The sequence below is a fragment of the Coregonus clupeaformis genome, chromosome 24 (genome assembly GCF_020615455.1).
Source record: "Coregonus clupeaformis isolate EN_2021a chromosome 24, ASM2061545v1, whole genome shotgun sequence".
Classification (NCBI taxonomy): Eukaryota; Metazoa; Chordata; class Actinopteri; order Salmoniformes; family Salmonidae; genus Coregonus; species Coregonus clupeaformis.
The window spans coordinates 51201610-51219520 of NC_059215.1; the positions used below are offsets into that span (position 1 = coordinate 51201610).

The 17911-nt window shown below is 46.9% G+C and overlaps 1 protein-coding gene across 3 annotated transcripts in view; it reads right to left on the bottom strand.

The window, feature by feature from the left end:
* Window positions 1-17911, bottom strand: part of LOC121537681 (protein kinase C zeta type) — a 156193-nt gene that overhangs the window by 102939 nt on the left and 35343 nt on the right. Inside the window, exon 1 of one of the 3 annotated variants that reach the window (XM_045207306.1) lies at window positions 10605-10768. The exons of the other annotated variants lie outside the window; for them this stretch is intronic. Coding sequence (XP_045063241.1) covers window positions 10605-10626 — 22 coding nt within the window. The 5' untranslated portion in view covers window positions 10627-10768. Of the gene's footprint in view, window positions 1-10604; window positions 10769-17911 lie in introns of those variants that run through there. 3 annotated transcript variants of the gene reach the window in all.

The following is a 17911-nucleotide window of genomic DNA, read 5'->3' on the forward strand; positions in this document are numbered from 1 at the left end:
TCCTCTGGATAGCATGACAACTACAACTATATCCTCTGGATAGCATGACAACTACAACTATATCCTCTGGATAGCATGACAACGCATATCTGTGACTCAAGAGGGTGGAAATCTGCCCTGTGAAGCGAAGGCAATGATCAAAATGTAGTCCCCAGAGAGAAAACGCAGACAGGCAGACAGGCATGCCTATGGAGTGTGGAGTGACAGTGAGAAGCACGGTAGGCTGATTATAAGCCTGTTTCAGACCGTTTTCAACGATATAGCAGATTAGGCCGAAATAACACAAGGTCAAAGGTAATATTATTAGTATTCAATAGACCCCTCTCTGTTTTTGATAGGAACCATCAAAAAGAGTGTTGAGAGTTGAGAGCAGAGAGAAATAGGTGGCCTTGCAGTGAAACGTCATCCATGGCATCTGCATTCAATCAAGGGCCAATTCCATTTAATCAAGCCAATCAAGCCAAATTTGAGAAGTGGGTAGCGTGTAGGAGTTCAATGTAATATGATGAACAGCAAAGTCCTTCATACTGCTGAACCCCTTAAAAACGTGTGACTCACCATTTTCAAAGCTCTATACACTGTTTGTTTATTTCCTACCATTAGACCCACTTAATGGACCGTGGTTTAACATGTAAAGGGTTCTGGCTGTAGGGAGTTTAACATGTAAAGGGCTCTGGCTGTAGGTGGTTTAACATGTAAAGGGCTCTGGCTGTAGGTGGTTGAACATGTAAAGGGCTCTGGCTGTAGGTGGTTGAACATGTAAAGGGCTCTGGCTGTAGGTGGTTGAACATGTAAAGGGCTCTGGCTGTAGGTGGTTGAACATGTAAAGGGCTCTGGCTGTAGGTGGTTGAACATGTAAAGGGCTCTGGCTGTAGGTGGTTTAACATGTAAAGGGTTCTGGCTGTAGGTGGTTGAACATGTAAAGGGCTCTGGCTGTAGGTGCTTTAACATGTAAAGGCCTCTGGCTGTAGGTGGTTGAACATGTAAAGGGCTCTGGCTGTAGGTGGTTGAACATGTAAAGGGCTCTGGCTGTAGGTGCATGCATTTGCTAAATTAGTATATGTGAATGAATGGTAGCTACAAGCTAGCCACGTAGTGGTAATTAGATTGGATGAAGGCATGGCCTTGTGGTACCCACCCCTCCCCCACTGTCAGAGAAAAAGTCCCTAGTCAAGCCTCTCATGCACCTGCCCCCCTAGACCCCCCATTTGGGGAGAATAGAGGGTGTGTGTGTGTGTGTGTGTCTCTATATGTTTAAGGATGGGTGTGGTTTCTCCTCTCCTCTGTTCTTGCGGCGTAATAATCAAGCTGTGCTATAGGGAGGAGAGAATGGGCAGCGAGGGGGCTGACCTCCACAGAGAAATGGAGTCAATTACCAAGTGTTTATTAAAGCTGCAATATGTACATTTTTGGGCGACCTGACAAAATTCACATAGAAATGTGAGTTATAGATCTGTCATTCTGATTGAGAGAAAGTCCAAGAAGCGGTAGATCTGTGCTATTTCCATGCTTCTCGTTTTTAAGTGTCATTTTTGCATCTTTTACTTTTGGTTTGGTACACCAGCTTCAAACATCTGAAAATACAATATTTTTGATGATGGAAAATATATTTCACAGCAGTTTAGATGGTACAACGATTCTCTACACTATACTTGCTTGTCACATTGTAACAATGTACGCTGGGAGTCGGGAAGCAAGGACAGGGAGTGCATTTAATGATAAATAAAACATGGAACAAAACAAGAGTAGCGTCCAGACAGGAACAGAGTAACAGAATCAATAACGCCTGGGGAAGGAACCAAAGGGAGTGAGATATATAGGGGAGGGAATCAGGAAGGTGATGGAGTCCAGGTGAGTCTGATGAGGCGCTGGTGCGCGTAACGATGGTGACAGGTGTGCGTAATAAAGAGCAGCCTGGTGACCTAGAGGCCAGAGGGGGAGTATACGTTACACACATAAACTTAAAATCAGGCGAACTATTAGAGGAAATGGAGGAGTGATTTCTGCATAGTGCACCTTTAAAGGGGGAATCATATGAAACAATGTGCTCGGTGAGGAGAACTGATGGAGAAGATGATTATGATGTTATTAGCCTGGTAATTGGCCAGACTGGTTATCAGTAGCAGTACAGCTTCTGCAGAGACTTTACAACCACCTTGCTAATACGTACGCATGTACCAGGGTTGGGGGCAATTCTTTTCCAATTCAGTCAAGTCACGAAGTTAACTGAAATTCCAATTCCAAATCCATATAATGTAGTATACTGTCCTTATACTGTCTTTAGTATAGTAGTATAATGTAGTAGTATACTGTCCTTATACTGTCTTTAGTATAGTAGTATAATGTAGTAGTATAATGTAGTAGTATAAAGTAGTAGTATACCGTCCTTATGTCATTAGTATAGTAGTATAATGTAGTAGTATAATGTAGTAGTATAATGAAGTAGTATAATGCCTGTAAAATACATATCTATCTATGGGTTGCCCTACTTTGCTCCTGGCTCTTGGAAGAGAGAGTTCACACGCCTCATCTTAAACCTGAGACATTCAAATCTGAATCGTTCCTGTGCCTTGTAATTTTCTCCTTGTTGGGTGGCAGAGCTAGGTGATCATACTACTCCCCCCAGATGTAAAGGTTGGGCTCCTCCCCCCCAGATGTAAAGGTTGGGCTACTCTCCCCCCAGATGTAAAGGTTGGGCTCCTCCCCCCCAGATGTAAAGGTTGGGCTCCTCCCCCCCAGATGTAAAGGTTGGGCTACTCCCCCCCAGATGTAAAGGTTGGGCTACTCCCCCCCAGATGTAAAGGTTGGGCTCCTCCCCCCCAGATGTAAAGGTTGGGCTCCTCCCCCAGATGTAAAGGTTGGGCTCCTCCCCCCAGATGTAAAGGTTGGGCTCCTCCCCCCCAGATGTAAAGGTTGGGCTACTCCCCCCCAGATGTAAAGGTTGGGCTACTCCCCCCCAGATGTAAAGGTTGGGCTACTCCCCCCCAGATGTAAAGGTTGGGCTACTCCCCCCCAGATGTAAAGGTTGGGCTACTCCCCACCAGATGTAAAGGTTGGGCTACTCCCCCCAGATGTAAAGGTTGGGCTACTCCCCCCAGATGTAAAGGTTGGGCTACTCCCCCCCAGATGTAAAGGTTGGGCTACTCCCCCCAGATGTAAAGGTTGGGCTACTCCCCCCCAGATGTAAAGGTTGGGCTACTCCCCCCAGATGTAAAGGTTGGGCTACTCCCCCCCAGATGTAAAGGTTGGGCTACTCCCCCCCAGATGTAAAGGTTGGGCGACTCCCCCCCCCAGATGTAAAGGTTGGGCGACTCCCCGCCAGATGTAAAGGTCCATTAATATTCAAGGTTCTTTGGGGGATGGTGTAAATTATAGATTCCTGCTTAACCAAATCTATTGCTGTTTCAAATGCTCTCAGTGTGTTTAAGACCAGCTCACCACTTAGCAGCTCATCTTTCTGAACTCTCAGATGTGTGAAGGCCCAACATGTGGTGTGTGTGTGTCTGTGTGTGTGTCTGTGTGTGTGTGTCTGTGTGTGTGTTTCCGCCTGTCTATTCTGAAATGGTGGTCTATTACACGTCCCCTGCTGCTCAAGGCAGTCTCTGCTTTTCAGGGCAGTCTCTGCTGCTCAGGGCAGTCTCTGCTGCTCAGGGCAGTCTCTGCTGCTCAGGGCAGTCTCTGCTGCTCAGGGCAGTCTCTGCTGCTCAGGGCAGTCTCTGCTGCTCAGGGCAGTATCTGCTGCTCAGGGCAGAGACTGCTCAGGGCAGTCTCTGCTGCTCAGGGCAGTCTCTGCTCTTGATCCAGTTTCTGAGTCACTTCATTGTGCAGCAATGAGGGTGATGGGCGTGGGAGAGGGAGAGGTGAAGAGAGCACAGTGCCAGTGTGGGAGAGGTGAAGGTGGACAGTGCCAGTGTGGGAGAGGTGAAGGTGGACAGTGCCAGTGTGGGAGAGGTGAAGGTGGACAGTGCCAGTGTGGGAGAGGTGAAGAGAGCACAGTGCCAGTGTAGGAGAGGTGAAGGTGGACAGTGCCAGTGTGGGAGAGGTGAAGGTGGACAGTGCCAGTGTGGGAGAGGTGAAGGTGGACAGTGCCAGTGTGGGAGAGGTGAAGGTGGACAGTGCCAGTGTGGGAGAGGTGAAGGTGGACAGTGCCAGTGTGGGAGAGGTGAAGGTGGACAGTGCCAGTGTGGGAGAGGTGAAGGTGGACAGTGCCAGTGTGGGAGAGGTGAAGGTGGACAGTGCCAGTGTGGGAGAGGGAGAGGTGAAGAGAGCACAGTGCCAGTGTGGGAGAGGGAGAGGTGAAGAGAACACAGTGCCAGTGTGGGAGTGCCGCTCATTCCTCCACTGACTCACACACAGCTACCATTTTCTCTCTTTAAAGGTCTGCTAACAATGTTCTTGTCAAACCTCCTTTACATATTGCTTCCGCTCCATATCTAATGCGGTAAACTGTTGACTGGGAGTCATTTTGGAAAGAATGTCAGCTATAACAGTTTAGAAGCATATTTAGTAATGCTACATAGCCTAATTCCTATAACATAAATGTCATAGCAAAATGTATATAAATATATTTCATATAATCTAGCCTATACAGTGTTTCAATGTAGAGCTAGAACAAATCATTGGATAGTGAAGTGAAACCAAAACATAACAGTATGTATTCAGACCAATATAGTCATTATACACAGTCTGAGACTTCCAAAAGGCTTTGACAAATAACAAACAAAAATATGATCCGAACATAAAGTAAGCTACATCACACTACCGTAAACTACATCGCACTACTGTAAGCTACATCACACTACTGTAAGCTACATCACACTACCGTAAGCTACATCACACTACTGTAAGCTACATCGCACTACCGTAAGCTACGTCGCACTACTGTAAGCTACATCACACTACTGTAAGCAACATCGAGAGGCTAATGTAACCTCATATGATAGACCAATAAACAACATGCACAACCACATAAATACTAAAATAGCTCAGAGATCTATACAGTGGATGAACAAAATGCACTAATATTAGCCTAAAACTCATAGACCTAGGAAACAGCTCTTTACCAAAAATAGACTAGAAGCAGATGTTTGGGGAAGCACATTATACCGCATTGATATCATATTCTCCTGAAAACGGTTATGGACATTATTGATGGTAATCTCCTTGGCAAAGACCATTAAATATCACTCAGTAGCAGTGCACCAAAACCCTTTCATATCAGAAAATGGTGGTCTGAGACTGACGGAGGCCGTAAATAAAAATAACACAATATTACAATTGACAGTTTAGTCGCTTATGTAACTCGATGTGGGTTAAGAGTATCCACGGTTGGTTGCCATGCGCAGCCTCGTAAAAACGTGCGTGTCATTAACGTGACACCTGTCCTCAACATGCGTGACAGCTAATGTGGATCCATTACGCCTATGGGTACTTTATGTGTACTTTGTGTGTACTTTATGTGTACTTTGTGTGTATAAAGTAGCACATCAGCAGCTAGAGTACTGTGTAAGGGCTGTGTCATACATAAAACGCCTTTCATAGACAGTGCACTACCGTAAGCTACATCGCACTACCGTAAGCTACATCACACTACCGTAAGCTACATCACAATACCGTAAGCTACATCGCACTACTGTAAGTAAGCTACATCGCACTACCGTAAGCTACATCCCACTACTGTAAGTAAGCTACATCGCACTGCTGTAAGTAAGCTACATCGCACTACCGTAAGCTACATCGCACTACTGTAAGCTACATCGCACTACCGTAAGTTATATCGCACTACCGTAAGCTACATCACACTGTTGTAAGCTACATCGCACTGCTGTAAGCTACATCGCACTACCGTAAGCTACATCGCACTACCGTAAGCTACATCGCACTACCGTAAACTACATCACACTACTGTAAGCAAGCTACATCGCACTACCGTAAGCTACATTGCACTACCGTAAGCTACATCACAGTACCATAAGCTACATCGCACTACTGTAAGCTACATCACACTACTGTAAGTTACATCGCACTACCGTAAGCGACATCGCACTGTTGTAAGCAAGTTACATCGCACTACCGTAAGCTACAATCGCACTACTGTAAGTAAGCTACATCGCACTACTGTAAGCAAGCTACATCACACTACTGTAAGTAAGCTACATCACACTACTGTAAGTAAGCTACATCGCACTGCTGTAAGCTACATTGCGCTACCGTAAGCTACATCGCACTACATCGCACTGCTGTAAGCTACATCGCACTGCCGTAAGCAAGCTACATCGCACTGCCGTAAGCAAGCTACATCGCACCGCCGTAAGCAAGCTACATCGCACTACCGTAAGCAAGCTACATCGCACCACCGTAAGCAAGCTACATCGCTCTACTGTAAGCTACATCGCACTACCGGAAGCTACATCGCACTACCGGAAGCTACATCGAGAGGCTAATGTAACCTCATATGATAGACCAATAAACAACATGCATAGACACATAAATACTAAAATAGCTCAGAGATCTATACAGTGGATGGACTCTAGAACATGGATACTGTGTCTAAAAACAGACACGATTGGCCGGCTGTACCTCGATATTCTATCACCAGCAGTCATAAGCAAGCCAAGGAAGAGTTGGACCAAAATGCCTCATCACTCATGTCCTCTCCAACACCTATATACCGACCCTATGTCCTCTCCAACACCTATATACCAACCCTATGTCCTCTCCAACACCTATATACCGACCCTATGTCATCTCCAACACCTATATACCGACCCTATGTCCTCTCCAACAGCTGTATACCGACCCTATGTCCTCTCCAACACCTATATACCGACCCTATGTCCTCTCCAACATCTATATACCGACCCTATGTCCTCTCCAACACCTATATACCGACCCAATGTCCTCTCCAACACCTATATACCGACCCTATGTCCTCTCCAACACCTATATACCGACCCTATGTCCTCTCCAACACCTATATACCGACCCTATGTCCTCTCCAACACCTATATACCGACCCTATGTCCTCTCCAACACCTATATACCGACCGTATGTCCTCTCCAACATCTATATACCGACCCTATGTCCTCTCCAACACCTATATACCGACCCTATGTCCTCTCCAACACCTATATACCGACCCTATGTCCTCTCCAACATCTATATACCGACCCTATGCCCTCTCCAACATCTATATACCGACCCTATGTCCTCTCCAACATCTATATACCGACCCTACAGTGAGGGAAAAAAGTATTTGATCCCCTGCTGATTTTGTACGTTTGCCCACTGACAAAGAAATGATCAGTCTATCATTTTAATGGTAGGTTTATTTAAAGAGTGAGAGACAGAATAACAACAACAAAATCCAGAAAAACGCATGTCAAAAATGTTATAAATTGATTTGCATTTTAATGAGGGAAATAAGTATTTGACCCCCTCTTAATCACAAAGATTTCTGGCTCCCAGGTGTCTTTTATACAGGTAACGAGCTGAGATTAGGAGCACACTCTTAAAGGGAGTGCTCCTAATCTCAGTTTGTTACCTGTATAAAAGACACCTGTCCACAGAAGCAATCAATCAATCAATTCCAAACTCTCCACCATGGCCAAGACCAAAGAGCTCTCCAAGGATGGCAGGGACAAGATTGTAGACCTACACAAGGCTGGAATGGGCTACAAGACCATCGCCAAGCAGCTTGGTGAGAAGGTGACAACAGTTGGTGCGATTATTCGCAAATGGAAGAAACACAAAAGACCTGTCAATCTCCCTCGGCATGGGGCTCCATGCAAGATCTCACCTCCTGGAGTTGCAATGATCATGAAAACGGTGAGGAATCAGCCCAGAACTACACGGGAGGATCTTGTCAATGATCTCAAGGCAGCTGGGACCATAGTCACCAAGAAAACAATTGGTAACACACTACGCCGTGAAGGACTGAAATCCTGCAGCGCCCGCAAGATCCCCCTGCTCAAGAAAGCACATATACATGCCCGTCTGAAGTTTGCCAATGAACATCTGAATGATTCAGAGGAGAACTGGGTGAAAGTGTTGTGGTCAGATGAGACCAAAATGGAGCTCTTTGGCATCAACTCAACTCGCCGTGTTTGGAGGAGGAGGAATGCTGCCTATGACCCCAAGAACACCATCCCCACCGTCAAACATGGTGGTTGAAACATTATGCTATGGGTGTGTTTTTCTGCTAAGGGGACAGGACAACTTCACCGCATAAAAGGTACGATGGACGGGGCCATGTACCGTCAAATCTTGGGTGAGAACCTCCTTCCCTAAGCCAGGGCATTGAAAATGGGTCATGGATGGGTATTCCAGCATGACAGTGACCCAAAACACACGGCCAAGGCAACAAAGGAGTGGCTCAAGAAGAAGCACATTAAGGTCCTGGAGTGGCCTAGCCAGTCTCCAGACCTTAATCCCATAGAAAATCTGTGGAGGGAGCTGAAGGTTCGAGTTGCCAAACGTCAGCCTCGAAACCTTAATGACTTGGAGAAGATCTGCAAAGAGGAGCGGAACAAAATCCCTCCTGATATGTGTGCAAACCTGGTGGCCAACTACAAGAATCGTCTGACCTCTGTGATTGCCAACAAGGCTTTTGCCACCAAGTACTAAGTCATGTTTTGCAGAGGGGTCAAATACTTATTTCCCTCATTAAAATAGAAATCAATTTATAACATTTTTTATATGCGTTTTTCTGGATTTTTTTGTTGTTATTCTGTCTCTCACTGTTCAAATAAACCTACCATTAAAATTATAGACTGATCATTTCTTTGTCAGTGGGCAAACGTACAAAATCAGCAGGGGATCAAATACTTTTTTCCCTCACTGTATGTCCTCTCCAACACCTATATACCGACCCAATGTCCTCTCCAACACCTATATACCGACCCTATGTCCTCTCCAACACCTATATACCGACCCTATGTCCTCTCCAACATCTATATACTGACCCTATGTCCTCTCCAACACCTATATACCGACCCTATGTCCTCTCCAACACCTATATACCGACCCTATGTCCTCTCCAACACCTATATACCGACCCAATGTCCTCTCCAACATCTATATACCGACCCAATGTCCTCTCCAACACCTATATACCGACCCTATGTCCTCTCCAACACCTATATACCGACCCTATGTCCTCTCCAACACCTATATACCAACCCTATGTCCTCTCCAACACCTATATACCGACCCTATGTCCTCTCCAACACCTATATACCGACCCTATGTCCTCTCCAACACCTATATACCGACCCTATGTCCTCTCCAACACCTATATACGACCCTATGTCCTCTCCAACATCTCTATACCGACCCTATGTCCTCTCCAACATCTATATACCGACCCTATGTCCTCTCCAACACCTATATACCGACCCTATGTCCTCTCCAACACCTAAATACCGACCCTATGTCCTCTCCAACACCTATATACAACCCTATGTCCTGTCCAACACCTATATACAACCCTATGTCCTGTCCAACACCTACATAACGACCCTGTCCAACACCTACATAACGACCCTGTCCTGTCCAACACCTATATACAACCCTATGTCCTGTCCAACACCTACATAACGACCCTGTCCTGGCCAACACCTACATAACGACCCTGTCCTGTCCAACACCTACAGTATGTGTATTCTATACAGATATACATCTAGCTTACATACCTATATGTATTTTATACATATATACATCTAGCTTACATACCTATATGTATTTTATACATATATACATCTAGCTTACATACCTATATGTATTTTATACAGATATATACATACTGTACATATACACCACATAATAAATAGATATTACACATTAAGGCACACATAGATCACCTGCCTTCTCCCCTACTAGTCAAAGCTAAACCCCTCAGAGTAGAGAGAGAGATAGAGACCATTTCAACTCAGAGACACACAAAAACGCACTATAAAAGTATACTTTTTCTGCCTGACAATCCACAACAATGCTCCTTTTGTTTTGAGCAACGCAATAATCAGCGGAGAGAGAGCGAGAGAGAGAGAGAGAGAGAGAAGATTGGAGAAAGGAGAGTCTTGTTATTAGCTACATCTGCTACATGACACACACACCGACACTCCCCCCGGAGCAAAAACAAACATTTTGCCAACACTAACCCCCACCCACGCCCAACCCCCCTTTTGACCAAAGCCCCGTTATTTGGGTGCTGGATGCACTTAACTAGCCGATGAGAATCGTTATTAGTGCCTGGGCTAATTATCTTGTTATGGGAGGAAGAGGGGAGAATTACAGATAGGGAGTCTATTTTGGGGGGTTGATTCACCCCCTCCCCCTTTACACAGAACAATACGCAATGACATAAATCACACCCTCCGAGCTCTGCCCCCCCCGCCTCCTCAAGAGTAGCAGTCATAATAGCAAATCTCTTTTCTACCAGAGATGACAAAATCACATAGGTACCCATAGACCTTGAGTCCAGTCAGAACAGGCATTACAAACAGGTTGCTTCGTGGTGGTGGTGTTAAGCACAACACAAAAAACACAACAACCAATCTGGATAGGGCTGCTTTTTTCTTATCAAACGGTAACATTTCTCACGTACCGTCATCCTTTATAGGATGCATTTAGTCCTCCTTTGAAGAGCCGTCGGCTGGGTTACAAAGAGCCCTAATCTGGGAGTCGTGGTTCCTTTGTGCCTCGGCTGGCGGATGGTGTGGTGATGAGAGCGCTCTCGCCTCTTCCCAGCAGCACTGACTAGCACAGCCAGGTAGGCACACACCCACTGCCGGCACATACACACACTCCATCACCGCACACACAGCCTCTCTCTCACACACACACACACACACACACACACACACACACACACTAACACACACACACACAGTGCTGCACTCTCTAACAGGTCCAGACCCTTTCAAGGGGACTGCCAACAAGACACCAGGCCAGAGCCCAGACTGTAATGTTATTGCAGGAAACAAGCCAGAAGAAGCCGCTAGCAGATAGCGATCAAGGCTAGCAGGAAGCATGCATCCACAGTGTATAGACACAGTCACTGCCTGCCTGTCTGTCTGTCTGTCTACAACACATGAGAGGATGAGCTAGCTAGTAGCTATACACACAGCAGTTATGGAGGCAGAGCGCAGAGCACGTACACACACACACACACACACACAGAGATTACATCCAGGCTAAAACCCAGAGAATGACACTGCCGTCAAATCTATTTTCCGTGGTGGAGAGATGGATGGATAGATGGATAGATGGATAGAGGGATGGAGGGATGGATGGAGATATTGCTCACCGGTGTCCTTCCTCCTTTTCTTTCTGGCTCCTTCAGCACATTATCCTGGCTGGTATTTACGTTGGGCCGGGAAGGAAACGTAGCTACATCCCCTCCTCTCTCGCCCTCTCTCCTCGATGCCTCTCTTCTTCTCCTGGCAATTTATTTAATTATTTCCTCCCTCTCTCTCTCTGACTGCCTGCCTGCCTCCCCTCCTCCCTCCCTCCCTCCCTCCCTCCCTCCTCCCTCTCTCTCTCCTCCCTCTCTCCTCCCTGTAGCACGGTTGCTACAGCTGTCAGTGTTGCCCTCTCTCTTTTTTTTGTGGCTATTTAATTCCCCCTGTTTCTCTCTCTCCCTCTGATTGATGCCTCTCCTCCTCTGCCGGCAGCACTGATGTGTAGCAACAGACAAATGGAGGGATTGCCTTGAACTTTAAGAACATATATTTTATGGTACAGTGATCTCCCTCTCTATCTCTCTCTCTCTCTATGACATCTCCTCCTGATGTCGCCAGGCACGGGGGGTAGCAACGCTAGCACTAGTGGTAACCGAACTCGTCCCCGGAGAGGCAGTGGTACACAGCGGAGGCTGCTGGGAAAACACGACATGGATCGATGCTGAGCGGGGGAATAGGCGGAGGTGGTGCAGGGGACCGCTGGAGAGCCCGGAGCAATCTCCGCCTGAGTGCATCCGGGCTTTCAACCCCCCCTCCCTCTCCTTCTCCCACACAGAGCGGGTCTGTTCACACTCTCAGGGCCGAGAAGAGTTCTCAACTGAAGGCTCACACAACAAGCCTGACAAGGCCGGATCAGTAAGCCAGCTAGCGAGCTCCGTTTAGAGGGAGATTAAGCATTGTCTGTTGTTGTGAGCTGTGTGTTTTGATGAGGTCTGTGAGGAGACAAGCTAGCATAGCCTCTACTCTGCAGTACAGTAAGGTCAGTATAGGGAGAAATGCAATAGCAAAAGCTGGCGAATGTAGGTCAATGAACTAATTTCTCTAACTTTACATTTTTATACTTAGAATTTGTATTGTTTATAATTCATCTGAATCTGGCATCTGCCAATCAATAGTCAATGAGAAAAATGCTCTGCCAGTTAGGCGAGTTCTATTCTGTATCATCCTGTCTAGTGAGTGTATCCATCACTGGTTAGTGTGAAATACATGTCTAATACAGCGAGCACACCTATGTTTGTATTGGGCTTTTGGAGCACAGCGGTAAAAGGCTTATACAGTAAATAAATGATAGTATGCTACAGTCAGTGTGTGAGGTCGTCCACAAAATAACAGGGGGAAGAGATAAATATCTAGAGTGGTTTCCTAACCTAGAAACACAATTGTTTAGCACATTCATTAATAAACAACATCCACCTTAATGCATATTCATATCCGTCTTTGAAGAACCAGAAGCATCCGAAGGAAAAGACAATAACTACTTGTACAATCATTTGATTCTGAAATACAGTGACCATGCTCACATATTTAAAGAGATAAACCAATAAGGTTAACAAACAGAGTCTGGATTGAATTTGCAGTTTCAAAAATAAAATAAAAACTGTAATAGAAAAAAGTCCAGGCAAACCCCCTTGGGATTCCGTAATGAGGGGATCTAGTATTTCGGAACAAATTCCCAATTGTGGCAACCCCCCTCCCCAAACAAGGGACTTCTTTGCTTTCACTAAAAATACATTCCTGATGACCTCACTTCCTCCTCTTCCTACTAGCCATTGAGACATCTCCATACAGCAACAGATACAGTGTATGACAGACACCCTGCCTTATCCTCAAATACTCCTGACTAACCGCTTTTATCACTCAATGAATAACAAAAAAAATAATAATACTGTACCTATGAACCCCTTCTAATATATTACTATCATCTTATAATGATCCTGAGTTATCAGCCTATTTGAGTCTGTAGAAAAATAACCACACTTAAAATATCATATTATGAGTGATAATAAAACATTATAAGGGCTTAAACACGCTTAAAACAACTCATTATACCTCATTATAAACTGGGTGGTTCGAGCCCTCGAATGCTGATTGGCTGAAAGCCGTGGTATATCAGACCATATACCATGGGTTTGACAAAAAATAATACTTTTCACTGTTCTAATTACGTTGGTAACCAGTTTATAATAGCAATAAGGCACCTCGGGGGTTTGTGGTATAGTGGGGAAAAAAAGTATTTAGTCAGCCACCAATTGTGCAAGTTCTCCCACTTAAAAAGATGAGAGAGGCCTGTACTTTTCATCATAGGTACACGTCAACTATGACAGACAAAATGAGAGAAAAAAAATCCAGAAAATCACATTGTAGGATTTTTAATGAATTTATTTGCAAATTATGGTGGAAAATAAGTATTTGGTCAATAACAAAAGTTGACAATGACACAGGTCAAACGTTTTCTGTAAGTCTTCACAAGGTTTTCACACACTGTTGCTGGTATTTTGGCCCATTCCTCCATGCAGATCTCCTCTAGAGCAGTGATGTTTTGGGGCTGTCGCTGGGCAACACAGACTTTCAACTCCCTCCAAAGATTTTCTATGGGGTTGAGATCTGGAGACTGGCTAGGCCACTCCAGGACCTTGAAATGCTTCTTACGAAGCCACTCCTTCGTTGCCCGGGCGGTGTGTTTGGGATCATTGTCATGCTGAAAGACCCAGCCACGTTTCATCTTCAATGCCCTTGCTGATGGAAGGAGGTTTTCACTCAAAATCTCACGATACATGGCCCCATTCATTCTTTCCTTTACACGGATCAGTCGTCCTGGTCCCTTTGCAGAAAAACAGCCCCAAAGCATGATGTTTCCACCCCCATGCTTCACAGTAGGTATGGTGTTCTTTGGATGCAACTCAGCATTCTTTGTCCTCCAAACACGACGAGTTGAGTTTTTACCAAAAAGTTCTATTTTGGTTTCATCTGACCATATGACATTCTCCCAATCCTCTTCTGGATCATCCAAATGCACTCTAGCAAACTTCAGACGGGCCTGGACATGTACTGGCTTAAGCAGAGGGACACATCTGGCACTGCAGGATTTGAGTCCCTGGCGGCGTAGTGTGTTACTGATGGTAGGCTTTGTTACTTTGGTCCCAGCTCTCTGCAGGTCATTCACTAGGTCCCCCTGTGTGGTTCTGGGATTTTTGCTCACCGTTCTTGTGATCATTTTGACCCCACGGGGTGAGATCTTGCGTGGAGCCCCAGATCGAGGGGAGATTATCAGTGGTCTTGTATGTCTTCCATTTCCTAATAATTGCTCCCACAGTTGATTTCTTCAAACCAAGCTGCTTACCTATTGCAGATTCAGTCTTCCCAGCCTGGTGCAGGTCTACAATTTTGTTTCTGGTGTCCTTTGACAGCTCTTTGGTCTTCGCCATAGTGGAGTTTGGAGTGTGACTGTTTGAGGTTGTGGACAGGTGTCTTTTATACTGATAACAAGTTCAAACAGGTGCCATTAATACAGGTAACGAGTGGAGGACAGAGGAGCCTCTTAAAGAAGAAGTTACAGGTCTGTGAGAGCCAGAAATCTTGCTTGTTTGTAGGTGACCAAATACTTATTTTCCACCATAATTTGCAAATAAATTCATTAAAAATCCTACAATGTGATTTTCTGGATTTATTTTCTCAATTTGTCTGTCATAGTTGACGTGTACCTATGATGAAAATTACAGGCCTCTCTCATCTTTTTAAGTGGCAGAACTTGCACAATTGGTGGCTGACTAAATACTTTTTTCCCCCACTGTACCACTGTCACGAATTCAGCCGAGGCTGCCCCTCCTCCTTGCTCGGGCAGGCTTCGGCGTTCGCCGTCACCGGAGTACTAGCTGCCACCGATTTATGTTTCTGTGTTCTACTTGTTTTGTCTTTATTGTACACACCTGGTTCCCATTATGTTCATGATTTGTTCCCTATTTAACCCTCTGGCTCCCACTGTGTTGTGTGTGTGTTTGTTCTATGTTTGGGGTCAGTGACTGGTGAGCGGGATTTGTCCTCCCTGCGTGGAGATTATGTTCATTTATTTTCACGAGTAAAGTACGTTGTTTACTAGCTCGGTGTCCTGCGCCTGACTCCGTCCTACCGCTACACACTGACGCCTGACAGAAACACGCACCTCAAATGGAGTCAGCAGGTACATTCATTCCTTCCGGATCAGTGGAGGAACGCGTCCAGCAGCAAGCAACCATGATACAGACTCTCGGCACAGCCATGGATCGCGTGTTGAACACTATGGAGCGATGGGAGAGAGGGGGTTTTCCTACACCTCCTTCAACTACACTGCAACCCACACCGCTGTCCACCCCTTCGTCACCTGGGTCCAGTGGGATTCGGCTCTCGCTCCCGAGGGCATATGATGGAACAGCTGCCGGGTGCCAGGGGTTTCTGCTCCAGGTGGAGCTCTACCTGGCGACCATCCACCCGGCTCCCTCGGGATACGAGAGCGTGTCCACCCTCATCTCCTGTCTGTCGGGAGAGCGCTCGAGTGGGCCAACGCCGAGTGGGGAGGAATAGATGTGGCGTCGGTGCGCTATGAAGATTTAATTTGATCATCCACCGGAGGGGAGAGCGGCGGGGAAACGTCTGTTCTACCTCAGACAGGGGAAGAGGAGTGCTCAGGACTTCGCACTGGACTTCAGGACCCTGGCAGCCAGCGCAGGATGGAATGAGAGGGCCCTGATTGACCACTACCGATGCAGCCTACGGGAGGACGTTCGTCGGGAGCTGGCCTGCAGGGACACCACCCTTAACCAGGACCAGCTGGTGGATTTATCGATACGGCTGGATAACCTGTTGGCCACCCGCGGACGTCCGGATCGGGGTCCGTCCATTCCATCCCCCAGCACCTCCGACCCTACACCGATGGAGCTCAGAGGTTCTGCTCTAAGGGAGACCGGAAGGGGGGCCGTTTCCTGCACCAACTGTGGCCGCAGAGGACACACTGCTGGTCGGTGCTGGGGAGGTTCCTCAGGGAGTCGAGGCAGCAGGCAGAGCACTGGTGGACCATCCCAAGTGAGTAGGCACCCGACTCACCCAGAGCTCCCTGTTGCGCACATGTGTATTGACATAGAATTTCCTGAGTTTTCCCTGCATTCCCAGCATAAGGCGCTCGTAGATTCAGGCGCAGCTGGGAACTTTATTGATTTGCCCGTAGATTAGGGATTCCCATTGTTCCTGTTGATGTGCCCTTCCCTGTACATGCCTTAGATAGTCGCCCTTTAGGGTCAGGCCTGATTAGGGAGGTCCCAGCTCCACTCTGGATGAAAACGCAGGAGGGTCATGAGGAGATAATTAGTCTCTTTCTGATTGATTCTCCTGCATTTCCAGTGGTGTTGGGGCTTCCCTGGTTAACCTCTCATTACCCCACTATTTCATGGCAACACAGGGCTCTCAAGGGATGGTCAAGACAGTGCTCGGGGAGGTGTGTAGGTGTTTCCATAGGTGCAACTACGGTGGAAAATCCAAACCAGGTCTCCAATGTGCACATTCCTCCCGAATATGCCGATTTGGCTCTCGCCTTCTGTAAAAAGAAGGCGACTCAATTACCACCCCATCGACAGGGGGATTGTGCGATAAATCTCTGGGTAGGCGCTGCACTTCCCCGGAGTCACGTGTATCCTCTGTCACAGGAAGAGACGGCGGCTATGGAAGCATATGTCTCCGAATCTCTGGGACAGGGATACATTCAGCCTTCCACTTCACCTGCCTCCTCAAGTTTATTTTTTGTGAAGAAGGATGGAGGTTTACGCCCGTGCATTGACTAACGTGGTCTCAATCAGATCACTGTTAAGTACAGTTATCCACTACCTCTCATTGCTAGTGTGACGGAGTCATTGCACGGGGCGCGCTTCTTCACCAAATTGAATCTCAGGAGCGCGTACAACCTGGTGCGTATCCGGGAGGGGGATGAGTGGAAGACGGCATTTAGTACCAGATCTGGGCACTAGGAGTACCTTGTCATGCCGTACAGGTTGATGAATACTCCATCAGTCTTCCAATCCTTTGTCGATTCGATTTTCAGGGACCTGCACGGACAGGGTGTAGTGGTGTATATAGATGACATTCTCATATACTCCGCTACACGAGCCGAGCATGTGTCCCTGGTGTGCAAGGTGCTTGGTCGACTGTTGGAACATGACCTGTACGTCAAGGCGGAGAAATGTCTGTTCTTTCAACAGTCCGTCTCCTTCCTAGGGTACTGCTTGTCCGCGTTAGGGGTGGAGATGGAGAATGACCGTATTTCGGCCATGCCGAAAGGAGGTGCAGCGATTCTTAGGGTTTGCCAACTACTACTGGAGGTTTATCCGGGGCTTTGGTCAGGTAGTGGCTCCCATTACCTCCTTGCTGAAGGGGGGACCGGTGCGACTGCGGTGGTCAGCTGAGGCGGACAGGGCTTTTGGTCACCCGAAGGCCCTGTTTACCTCTGCCCCTGTGCTGGCTCATCCGGATCCCTCCTTGGCATTCATAGTAGAGGTGGACGCGTCCGAGGCTGGGATAGGAGCTATACTGTCTCAGTGCTCGGGTACGCCACCAAAGCTCCGCCCCTGTGGTTTCTTTTCGAAGAAGCTCAGCGCGGCGGAGCGCAACTATGATGTGGGGGACCGGGAGCTGTTAGCTGTTGTCCAGG